Below are 13,199 nucleotides of genomic sequence, written 5' to 3' on the forward strand. Positions count from 1 at the left end.
ACTGCAGAGATAATTCTGAACATATTAACACATAAACAAAGGTGATAATGCAGGTCATATAAAAAACTGATTCTGGGATCATCTTGGTGAAGGAAGCTGGTTTGTGAAATGTAGATGCTTTATCATGATGGTGAACCAAATCCACCAAAAACCCACTTTTTCCTTCATATTTATGAAGATTCAGACAGTTTTTTTTCTGCCTTATGTTTAGAAGAACCATTTAAGAACCACTCAGTGGTTCTCAAGCTGTATGAGCCAAGACCCCCAAGATGTCCCAAGTTGGTGTTCGCAACATAAAATAAATTGTAAGTAAATTGGGATAAATTGTATCAATTTATCAAACAGAAAATCTTACTTTGAGCACATTTCTAAGCTTTAAAATACTTTAGTACTCCTGAAGGTATCTGATGTGGACATTTCCATCAGCTGGAGTCATGGCAGCTCAGTTGTTTTTGTATTTAAATGCATCCTGATATTAATTTCATGTCCTCCAGATTCTTTTGCAGATCTAACTAGCGAATATCAGCGACTTCACACCACAAATGTTACCTCACAGACTACAGAAGATCAGAGTCATTTCTCATTTTCCTAAATGTAACCAAGTTGGCATCACTTCTGTATTTTGTTTTAAGTAGTTCACTGTTTCCATCTGTTCAGAAACAAAATATGTATTAAAAATCAGCTTGCTCTGGCAGCAGACAGCCTGCCTTAGTGTTGACATGCTGATTTGTAAGATAAGATAAACACTGATGAGTGAAAACAAACCTTCCTGCATTGTGGTTGTTCACAGAAAAGCTGAACATAGCTTAAAAAAAATCAAAGTCTTTGTTAGAACCAACTTAAAATGTCTCCAGCTACATGTCTGAACCAACAACATGAATGCTTTGGTGGACATCGTGATTATAATGAGCTGTAAACCAATCAGGACGTGCGGAGCAACCGGTTAGCAGCGGGAAAGCAGCTTCAGCTCTGCAACAACACCAGTTAAGTCCTAAATAAATCAGATTTTTGCACTAATTACTAGGGCTGCACGATTCTGGATAAAATGAGAATTACGATTTTTTCCCAATGTAAATATTTATTGCACGTATTACCGACGCAACAGCTCTGCAACAGCTGACACCGAACATAAAGACAATAAATCTCTCTCTTGTCTTCTCTTACACACACAACCTTTGAATCATTTTAATCGTAACATTTTTTTACAATAATTTTTCTGTGCATAAGGAGATGAGAGGTAGGTATGTTTCTTAAAATATAAACAGGAGGGTTGGACATGAAGCTAGAAATTTTACACAGCAGTCCTTTGGTTAAATTTGATATTCTGACATTTAATAACAGAGGACAAAAGTGATTTATGCACTGTGGGTCTAAAGGTATTCTAAACCTACTTTTTTTTTTTTAAGTGATAGCCTATTTCAATGGCAAAAAAAATAAATAAATAAAATAAAACCCAACAGAGAAGAGTTTATTCATAGTACTAAACATATTTAGGGTGGTACTGACTCATATTTTGTTTCTCCCACATTATTCCTCTCTCCTACAACGTCCATTACATTACACGCTTATGGTCAATTTAAACTGGACATTAACAATCTAAATGGACCAAACAGAGACAACAGAAACTATGTTCCACTCTGTAAGCCAGGGTGGGATCAGCGGTGGATTTGCACATGCACTATTCATTTTGACTGTGAACGCGGACTTGTGCAGGTGTCCTCTCTGCTCCTCTGAGGTGCAGCCGGAGCCGACTGAGACTTTCCGCCTGGGAGTGCTTTAGGACGGGAGCAGTTCCCGCTGCCGCTGCTCCTTCCTGACAGTAACTGCAGAACAAATATGTGCCTTCAAGTCAGTCACCAAAACACCAGAAAAGTCTCCAATGACTCCAGTAAAAGTTGCTAGATTTGTCACTAGTTGTTTTTAACCAAAAAAAAAAAAAAAAAAAAGTCACCAAGGGGGTTTAGAAAGTCGCCAGATTTAGTGAGGAAGTTTTTTTTCCTACCAGCATCTGTGTCACGTGGTATAAGGATCCGCCGTTGTCATTTGTTGAGTGAGAGAGAAAGAGGGAACGCTTGTTTTGATGCATGTCCCAGTTCAAAATGCGGTACATTCGTGTTTTTTTTTTTCTCCTTTAAAAATCATTGTCATTTAAAAATGAGATTGTATACTCAATATGAATCGAGATCGCAATTCTTTAACAATTAATTGTGGAGCCCTACTTATTACTGACTTTTCTCATCAATACAAAACGAGATGACCAACTGTTTGCATTGATCAGTGATGTTCCCAGTGTAACGACAAACGCCGTCACATCCACCTGGACCGAAATGTTCAGCGTGCAAAACGAAAGCTGAACTACTCACGAATAGACGATCCTCACTCCGCCCTTCAGCCCGCCTTCAAACGTCCCCTTTCCTCTGCCTCCGGCCAGAACCTGAGCTTTCACCACCAGGTCCTTTGAGCCTGAAATAAAAACATAAATATACAGGAATTTACGCATCACTGCAACATGGTGATACCTTAAAGGGAATTCCCGGGAGACTATGACGTAGATCACATGTATTACTTCTAGTCATAACAACTACTAATATAATGAGGAGAGAGAACATATTAATGACTTTATCAGGTTTGTTTTCCTGCTTCTCTGTTAATGTTTGACTCATTAAAATTAAAATAGAACTGTTCTCTTATTATCGCTGTGTATTATGATCCGCATTCTCCCTTGATCTTAATCTCCCAGGAGAAACGCTCCCATCAGTCCCATGAACACAACGCTGAGAGGAAAAGTTAATAATAAAGCAGTGTGTTCGTTTTAACAGAGAGTGCAACTTGTACCAAGTGTCAACCGATACCACTGAAGCAGTACGATGCTATATTTGGTGTTGCTGAGTGTGTGTGTGTTTCAACACTGTGCAGCCCTGGCTTCAAGTATGGAAAAAACACACACACACACACACACACACACACACACACACACACACACACACACACACACACACACACACACACACACACACACACACACACACACACACACACACACACACACACACACACACACACACACACACACACACACACACACACACACACAAAAAAAAAAGATCATAAGATTTGAGTTGCAGTCAGGGCTTTAAATGCAAACAAAGTGTGTCTGCAGCAGAAATCTCTTACAAGAATGTGAACTTCATGTAAAAGAACAGTTGATGAAATAACATCTCAGACTAATGAATCCTTTTGTCTCTTGTCAAACAGGCTTTTTTCTTCAAACTACACGGTTTTTATTTACCAAGGCCTGTAAGTGGGTAACCAGTAAAGTAAAGCAACGCTGGCCAGGTTATAAAGTTATAAAGAACAAGTTAAACAAACAGTACTTGTGTGTTGCTGGGCATACGTCTCATTTTAAAGACCAGTTTGTCATATTATGTGTAATGTGTGAACTGTGCACAAAAGCCTTTTGTTCCAAATCAGGAGACAGTACAATAACAAACAATAACACTTGCAGCAGTGTTTGGCCAGTGTAGAAGTAAACACAATAAAAGTTTTTTTTCTTTGTTATGCGAAACAAATCAACATTATATACATAAGTCGGATTAAATTAAACCATGTAAAGCATGAAGGAACCATATAGAAAAATGAAAAGTACACTTAAAGAGGACTCCATAATGGCTCAGTCTCTCTTTCCTGTCCTCTCCATTCCTACCAGCCCTGGATGTCCTCACTGAGCCGGGTTCTGCTGAAGGTTTTGTCTTCCTGTTAAAAGAGAGTTTTTTCCTTCCCACTGTCGCCTCATGCAGCTCAGGATGGTGGATTGAATCCATGTCATCCTGACATGTCATCTGTCATCTGTTGGTTGTCCTTATCTAGGCTGTTTATCATGGATTGGCTTAGATTGGCGAAAATGTTTCGTGTCCTGAGATGAAATTGTGGAAGGTGGCGCAATACAGATAAAGCTGAATTGAACTAAACTGAAAATCCTCTATGTTCACATCTTCAGCATCCTCCTCGTCCGTGTCCCTGTCCACAGGGTCAAGCGTTGTTATGGACGGCACTGTGTCAAGCTCAAAGAGCCTCAGGCTTGCACAAATGGCCCCCAGTTCTTCCACTCACATTTGTGAGCCTGTTGCCAAACTTGTGTGTGTGTGTGTGTGTGTGTGTGTGTGTGTGTGTGTGTGTGTGTGTGTGTGTGTGTGTGTGTTCCCAAACAGTGACCAGTTGTGCACAGGCAGCTGACTATGGTGGGAAAATATATTTTCCTCAACTATATTTAAGTTTTCTGTTTAATAAATCTTCAGCTTTGTAAATTTCCAGTAAATTCCCACATGCTCACGCCAATTCCCGTACGTTCCACGTCAATTCCCACATGTTCTTGTTAATTTCAAATGAAAATTTATGGAATTTTGCAACCCTACTTGTGATGACGAGAATCGCCACACCGTGTAATTTATGCTAAAACACATATAAAAATAACAATAAAAGTAAACTTGCTCAGTGTGTGTGTGTGTGTGCGCGTGTGTTTGTTCAACCTTCCCAAAGCTTACCGATCTTCTTGGCCATGGCGTAGGCCTCGTCAGCAGAGTTGGCCACCAGTCCTTCCGGCACAGAGATACCGGCCTCCTTGAGCAGGCCGATGCTCATGTACTCGTGTAGGGAGAGGTTCCTCTGCTGTTGCAGCAGGTGGGGGGGCTGTGGCTGGGACACATGGCTTCCAAACAGACCAGAAGAACCACCGAGAACCTGTGGAAGAAATCAGAGGAGCGATGAGAATCCAATTAGTGTTAGGAAAGATCTGAAATTATGTTTGAAAAGGTTATCGTACACTTTCATCTACAATGATAACAAACCTGTGTTTGCTTTTAGCCAGTAATACACAAATGATTAAATTGTTTATTAAATTGTGATCAAACTATGTTATGTCAACTAATTCATCAAACAAATCTTAACAAAGCAAACGGTGAATTAACATAAACATATACAAGCTGAACCATCCTGAGAAACTGTCATAACAAGAGAGAAATGTCTGTTCCTTCCTCACACCAAGTCAGCTGGACATTAAACACATCATGTTCCTCTGCAGAGGCAAAACAAAAGAAAACTGGGAAATCCAGTAAGGGAAGTGATACCAACTTGTAAGATGTGGGTCAAAAGCTGCTGCACTGACACCATATCCCTTCAATATATCCCTCATAAATAAAAGAAAGGAAGAAAGAAACAAACAAACAAGAAACAAACTAACAAATATGGAAAGAAACAAAAAAGAAAAAACAGAAAGAAAGAAACAACAAAAGAAAGAAACAAAGAAAGAAAGTAACAAATAAACAAAAAAAAAGAAAGAAAGAAAGAAGTATTTCTGTTCAGACCAACCAGACCTTATCAGCTCAGCAGTGAACGGGGACCCTAATGAGCTGCTGGGAATTGTTCATCCACAGTATTTCACTGTCACTGCCACACAGAGGGGCAATGCAGAGTTCATAAGGTTATGGACTTTCAAAGCTCATTTTAAACCTTTCAAAGTCACTTTTATTTTAATCTTATTTGAATACAACAGAATTTAAAATATCTATCACGCCATACAAAACTGAAATCTATGGATATCCTAGAACAAAACGTGAGTTGTAGAAATCTCATTGCAAACATTAAAAGACAACATGTATTCATACAATCACATATTACATAAATTAGAAACTGTAAGCATTTTATAACAATAAACTTTTTATTTGGATTGTTTCAGAAAAATTTTAACTAAATGTCATTGATGGGTTTTAGCCATAAGAGATTTATCATAAATACATGAGTTAAAGAAGAGCAAAAGAAGTTACACTAAGATCTGATACAAGTATGTCTATGTGTAAAAAGATTTAACAAAACCAAATAAACTAAGGTTATGAAAAAATAAAACATATTTATGAATCAATCTGTATCCTCTTTAATGTGACATAAAACATCTTTAAAACCCGGATTTCTCTTCATGCCGACAGCAGATTACTCTGATTACTATGAATAAGATGAGAAATTAAACATTTATGGATGTAAAATTTAAATATTGTCACATCTCAGGATCTCTGACACTGTTTTTGACTGTTTTTATTTTAACTTTTTTTTTTGTTTCCCATAGACTTTGTTTCATAGACTAACATGGGGCAAAATGAAGGCCTCATTGTAGCACTTCAGTATGCTAACACGCACTTCCTGCATTTCACTTAATACATTTTCTTAGGAAACAAACAAGATTCAATCTTGTCAGAATACCGAAACCAAAGCATGTTTGGATTTTTCGCAAGAAATATATCTGAAATGCAAAATGAACCAGTCTCTACCAGATATATTTGACACTAGCATGAACAGTACATGAACATTCAGTTCTCAACATGAATGCAGACAGCTGCATTTCCTAAAACGTTCAGCCTGTCCTGCCCAGTTTGAGACCTAAATCTTACCATTAAGTTTACTATTCATCATTACATTAATCATTTACAATAAGTTATGTTGATCTTGTCATTTAAAATGGCTGGCTATAAGTGGTAGTATAAAAAGCAACCAGTAGAAATAAACAGGCAGGTTATTTATTCTATACCGTCTTTACATACTGATGCTTATCATACTGAAACAGGCTATTTAAACTTGTGTTTTCTAATTAATTTAAAAAATATTAATGATTTATTCATTTAAATAATCAGAAAAAAAATTAGTCACTGGTAACTCTTAAAGGTTTTGATGTTTTGTGACAAAACCCACACAATGAGCATAAAATGGAAAAAGAATAAGAGTTTTGGTTGAGTTACTTTGACACATGCTCAGTAAGCATAAAATTGTTTGTTTTTGTGATGAGAAATGATTGTGGAATGAAGGCTTAGCAGAAACAAGCTGACATGCATTGTGTGGACCATTTTTTTGGAGGAAGTGGTACTTTACAAACATGAAAGCTGAACCATCCTGAGAAACTGTCATAACAAGAGAGAAATGTCTGTTCCTTCCTCACACTAAGTCAGCTGGACATTAAACACATCATGTTCCTCTGCAGAGGCAAAACAAAAGAAAACTGGGAAATCCAGTAAGGGAAGTGATACCAACTTGTAAGATGTGGGTCAAAAGCTGCTGCACTGACACCATATCCCTTCAACATATCCCTCATAAATAAAAGAAAGGAAGAAAGAAAGAAACAAACAAAGAAACAAATTAACAAAAAAGAAAGAAGGAAACAAACAAAGAAACTAAAAAAGAAAGAAACAGGTCTTTACATACTGATGATTGTCATACTGAAACAGGCAAATAAACTTTTAAATTAATTAAATCTTAAAGGTTTATTCATTTAAATAAGCAGAACAAAATTAGCTACTGGTTACTCAAAGATTTTTTATGTTTTAAGACAAAACCCACACAATGAGCATAAAATGGAAAAAGAATAAGAGTTTTTGTTGAGTTACTTTGACAAATGCTCAGTAAAATTGCATAAAATTGTTTGTGGACTAAAGATTTTGCAGAAACAATCTGACATGCATGGTGTGGACCATTTTTGCAGGAAGTGGTACTTTACAAACTAGTTTTCATTGCTCGGATGCCATGTCTTTAAATATTAACATAGCGATATAAATCACTCATTTATATAAATCACAGATCTCCACTTCTATTGCTATGTCAATGTGTTTAAAACCAGAACTTTTTTGCATATAACTCAGTTACAAAACAAAAGTTAAAATAAACGTGTGAAAAAGTCCATTTGCTAAAGGTTCAATACTAAGAATGTTTTTTTTCCCAGTTGCACAGCAATCACAAGAAATCAACAATATATCCTTGCATTTCTGTAAAAAATGCAACAATCAAAATGGGATATAATGTTAAAATTACTTTTTAAGTAAAAATACAATAATCTGTGCTTTTAAATCCTTCATATTTATCTATAAGAAAGGTCAGAGCAGACTCTACTTCTTAAGGAAGCTGAGATCTTTTAACGTCTGCACCAAGATGTTTCATATCTTCTATAAGTCTGTTGTGGAGAGTGCAGTCAGCTTTGCAGCATCTGCTGGGGTAGTAGCATCAGAACCAGAGACTTGAAGAGAATCAACAAACTGATCAAAAAAGCTGGTTCTGTGCTTGGAGTAACTCTGGAGCCGCTGGAGCTGATTGTCCAAAGAAGAATGCCGCACAAGCTGATGAAGATGATGGAGGATTCTTCACACCCTCTCCACAACACAGTGATGAAACCTTTCACAATTTTTCACATTTTTTCCCCCCAATCTCCTCCCTCTTTCTCCGTTTTTGGTTTCTGAGTGACTATCAGCATCACGTCCTCGCATTTTGTCGCTATGTATTTACCATGGGGGGTTACGAGAGTGGTTTGTGTGTGTGTGTGTTTGTATGGATGTATGATTGATGATGACTATTACATGTATTATATATGTTATTTATTATTATTTTGTTCTTTTATTTATCTACTTTTTTTCCTTCCTGTAAATTTCTTTTTTTTTTCTTAAGACACTGCTGCTCTTGTTTTGTGTTGTTACTTTTATTCGAAAACGAGATGGTGCATCTCAAGGGGTTATTCCTCTATCAATGAATAAATGTTAAATAATAAACAACAAAGTGTGTTCTGTGACAGGCTTCTTCAGGTCCGATGTAAGACTGAAAGATACAGAAGATCATTCCTGCCAGCAGCCTCTGGAACAAGACCTCCTCACGTTAATTATTATATACTACAATATTAAATTTCCCTTTGGGGATTTATAAAGTATTTTTTTCATAAAGTTAGAAAGTATATCTCACAAACATAGATTGTCGTTGAGTAAAATTGTCTAAAATCACAGAAAGAATATTGTTCATATTAATAATCTTCTACAACATGGGGTTCATGGGGATTAATAAAATATTTTTCTTTTCATTTAATTTCATTTAGGACCCTAAGGTTAGGGTTGCCCCCTTTCCCCGGTAATGATCCAACTTTTCTTCTGGTGTCCCTGCTGTGTTTAACAGCCTGACTCTGCAGCATAAAGCTGTGTGTTGTAAATGAATCTGAGCGGATTTGTTGTAATAACTTTCCAGGAGGACTCAGCAGGACAGATGCCTGTTAGGAGCCATGGTGGGGGGGTCACAGCTGCTGGTGGAGGTCACTGAGCTTCATCGCGTAAAACATAAACCACAAATCTGTCGTTTATAACAACACATCACATCCTGCCCCGGATTGAACTAGTGTTTAAGTGATCTTGGTCTCGTTGCTGCTGCAAAGCCAGGCGGCCATGCTAACATTAGCCAGCTAGCAAGCTAACCAAAACAACGGAACTCAATGAAGTGGTGCTAATGTCAAATGTGACCCTGTCTACTTTAGACAAAACTGTAACCGTCAGGGCAGGTGTAGCGTCATGCCAGGCACTTTAACCGAAAGACAAGAACCTTTTCTTTAGTTTGGATACGCATTTACCTTAGAAGCAGCACCGATAGTGTTCCTGGCCCCTGAAGTTCTCAGGCTAGCCGTCAAACAGCCGCAGATCAGGGACGTCGCCATGTCTCCCTATAACAGAGGAGGAGTAACGACTACGCATGCGCGTGGCAAGCTTCAAATTCGAGTTTTCCTCGCGCGACATTCAAAGTTATCGGAAAATAATTAGTAGAGATAAACTCAGCACTTATCGATTAAACGCCACAAAGATGAACATAGCTAAGGGGTATTTTAGATGAGTTTATGAATGGAGGGCAGTGATATTTACCAAATATTTAATGTATTGTCAACAAAATAACATTATTGTAAAATTAACAACAATAACTGAGCTATTACATGCATGCGAAATATATTTTACCATCATATCACAATAGAACAAATTAAACAAAAAGAACATATGCTTTTTTATTATTATTACTTTGGTTTTTAGACCAGATTGTAAAAGCTAGAATGATCGGTATTTGCAGACAAAGCTGTTCCAACAGGATTATTCTCGTTTACTAAGAGCCTGTGAATGCACCACATTCTGGGTCTTTACAGATAGTAAATATATCCTCATCCTGACCTTTGACACAAATTAATAAACTTTTTAATTAATAAATATGTGTGAATAAATGCCAAAGTTTGTATTTGTATGTAAAAGATTAAATAAATCTAATTTAACTTATTTCTCCCAAAGATTTTTATTCACTTGTTAGTAACTTGTTCCATATTGACATATCAACTCCACTGAAATCCTTATAACCAGTGGATTTTACTTTCCTTTAATAAAAGCTATTTCATCCATCATCAGTTTTCAACATGTTTAACTCAATAAAAAGTTGCAGGAGAGCTGGAGCCTTTCCCAGCTCCTATCAGACAGGAAGCAGTCTGCACCTTGGACAGGCCACCAGTTCATCATGGGAGACTTTATCTCCATTTTTACACTCAGAAATAATCAATATAACTCTAAAATACAAGTTTGTGTAGAGAACATGCTTAAGGTAAGCATTTATCTTTTGGCAATGAAACTTTTAAGTATTAATATGGGTTCAATATAATACAGTATGGTAAACACAGTTTTACACACAGCGTAAAGTTACATTTTACAATGATAAAAGATTAATTTACCATCTAGAACAGCACTGAAGAATATTAGTGAACAGTTCTGGTATACTGATCAACCTTATATATTCGATTAAATCCTCATACTATCTTTAACGTAGCAGACATCTTTTTGTTCATATAGGTCAAAGAAACACATCAAAATTAGTCTTTGCTGCTGACCCATCACTAGTCGCACTGGGATCAGTGGGCAGACATGTATTATCCTGAAAGGGTTAAAAGGTTTCCTCAGAGGCCTACAGTGGTTTTTCAGGCGAATTGAACCTGGGTCTTCCAGCTCCACGAGGCTATCATTACTATAGTGGTAGCCTAGTGGTCAGAGATTTAGAGCCAAGTGTGATAGTTGTACCATGTATGTGATGAGCATCATATTTCACAGGCTGCTAACATTAAGAGTGAGTTATTAATGTTAATATTTATTTAAAAAGCATAAAAGAGAAACATGAACAGAAGAGGAGGAGGTGGCGGTTCTATTCAAAAGTATTTATTTACAATGCAAAGTATATACAAACTTATTTACACAGTATTTGATCATCTCAATTAGGCATTCATACTAGACTATCCACATTTTTACGACTCAGAAATCACTCAATAAATCAGGAACAGTTTCCAACAAAGGTCACAGAAGAGCAGAGATCTGTCAGTTCTCTGGCAGATATGAACTGGATCTGAGCAGCAAATGAAAACATTAGAAAACATCAACTTTATGAGAAAACAAAACACAGATGTCTGAAAATGTGGCTTACACACCTCTAAGTGGAGTTACTTTGTATTATTTGCAAGACTGGTTGGGCCGTGACAAACTTCATCATATGAGAATGAACTGAAACCATTTCTACCAGCTACCAGTTAAAGGCTCACAATGGTAAAATTGTCATTTAATAACTCAGTAACAGTCAAGAGTTTTTCAATCTTGGCTTGTTTATATGGATATGAAGATCCCAGTTATAAATAACAGGTGATGATCAGCGTTTAAGGTTTTTCTTTCTTTTCCAAACTCTTATTTTAGAAAACTTGATTCCCTTATGAGTTTAGGGAAACTAACATGTCCTGGAATCCTGGTTTATGTAAGGAAATGTGGAGAGCCAGATTTCTGTGTTCATACACTGGATCTGACTAAAACCAGGACGATAATATCCATTTAACTCACCTGTTCTCTCACATTACTGATAAGAAAGCAGGAAATAGTCTTAGTGTAACAAACGTCAACATGCCTGAATCAAGATCTTCAACAAAACATGAATTCTCTACATGAATGTCGACAAGGATTTGAGTAGAAGTCCTTGTGTTAAGTAGACACGGTTAAAGTTAAAGATGTGTGTTCAGATGTTGCTTTGCAGTCTCACACACATACACCCACACACACACACACTCTGTTAGGCTTCTCGTTTTTCAGTCGGAGTCGCTGCTGCTACTGGAAGAATCAGTCGACATGACCTCCACATCATCCTCGTTCTCCTTGTTGTGGCCGGGGGGCTCCAGGCCAAAGTCGTTGCCATGGTGAGGTGGCAGCATCCCCACCGAGACGTCCGAGGACTGCCAGGGATAGTGTGGCGTCAGGATGTCTGAGGGGACGGCACAGAAACAGGAGCTCAACAAAAGCTCAAAGGAGAAATTTTACCCAAATAAACAGCAGTACTGGTTCTTCTGACAGTACCAGTACTGTGTAGGTTGGGCTTGCAGTAGGAAACATTTGATTAGTTGATCATCTCACAGTAAAGTTAAGTGGATTTGTAACATAAAGTCTTAATCTGGTCATTTTAGATTAAAAAAAAGTTTATCAGGGTCGCTGGGGCCGACAGAAAAGTTCTCGTCTATTTCATGTAACATTGCATCTGTTTATTCCTGGTTGGAGGAACTTTGGACCATCCCTTGTAATTCATCCTTTTTAATTGATGCAGTTTTTTATATCACTTAAATCCTAGTTCTTATTATCGCAACAGTTCATGTGGTAAAAGAGGAACATCATCTTTATTGTTACCAAGACCTGAGAATAATGACGACAGTTTATTCAAGCAAAGCATCTTTATGTTAACTTAAAACACCAACGCTGGTGTGATGTAATGCTTTAAATTAAAAAAAAAAAAAAATTACATCTATCAATTTATCTATTTATATATATACACATACATACACATATATATATATACACATACATACACACATATACATATATATATATATATATATATATATATATATATATATATACATACATATATATATATACACACATATATATATATATATATGTATATATATATACACACATATATATATATATATATATATACACACATATATATATATATATATATATATATATATATACACTCACACATATATATATATATGTATACACACACATATATATATATATATATATATATATATATATACACATATATATATATATATATATATATATACACACATATATATATATATATATATATATATATATATATACACATATATATATATATACACATACACATATATATATATATACACACATACACATATATATATATACACATACACATATATATATATACACATACACATATATATATATATATGTATATATATATATATATATATATATATATATATATATATATATATATATATATATATATATATATATATATATATATATATA

At 36.1% G+C, this 13,199-nt stretch overlaps 2 protein-coding genes across 2 annotated transcripts in view; both read right to left on the reverse strand.

The window, feature by feature from the left end:
* sucla2 (succinate-CoA ligase ADP-forming subunit beta) overlaps nt 1-9,509 on the reverse strand; it is a 35,043-nt gene extending 25,534 nt beyond the window's left edge. Inside the window, exons 1-3 of the mRNA XM_079253844.1 lie at nt 9,413-9,509; nt 4,542-4,737; nt 2,364-2,463 (exon numbers count right to left, since the gene is read on the reverse strand). Coding sequence (XP_079109970.1) covers nt 2,364-2,463; nt 4,542-4,737; nt 9,413-9,496 — 380 coding nt within the window. The 5' untranslated portion in view covers nt 9,497-9,509. The remainder of the gene's footprint in view (nt 1-2,363; nt 2,464-4,541; nt 4,738-9,412) is intronic.
* Nucleotides 9,510-11,083: 1,574 nt separating this feature from the next.
* med4 (mediator complex subunit 4) overlaps nt 11,084-13,199 on the reverse strand; it is a 7,375-nt gene continuing 5,259 nt past the window's right edge. The window contains exon 7 of the mRNA XM_079253815.1: nt 11,084-12,099. Within this exon, the coding sequence (XP_079109941.1) occupies nt 11,927-12,099 (173 nt within the window). The 3' untranslated portion in view covers nt 11,084-11,926. The remainder of the gene's footprint in view (nt 12,100-13,199) is intronic.

The sequence above is a fragment of the Telmatherina bonti genome, assembly GCF_933228915.1.
Source record: "Telmatherina bonti genome assembly, chromosome: 15".
NCBI lineage: Eukaryota > Metazoa > Chordata > Actinopteri > Atheriniformes > Telmatherinidae > Telmatherina > Telmatherina bonti.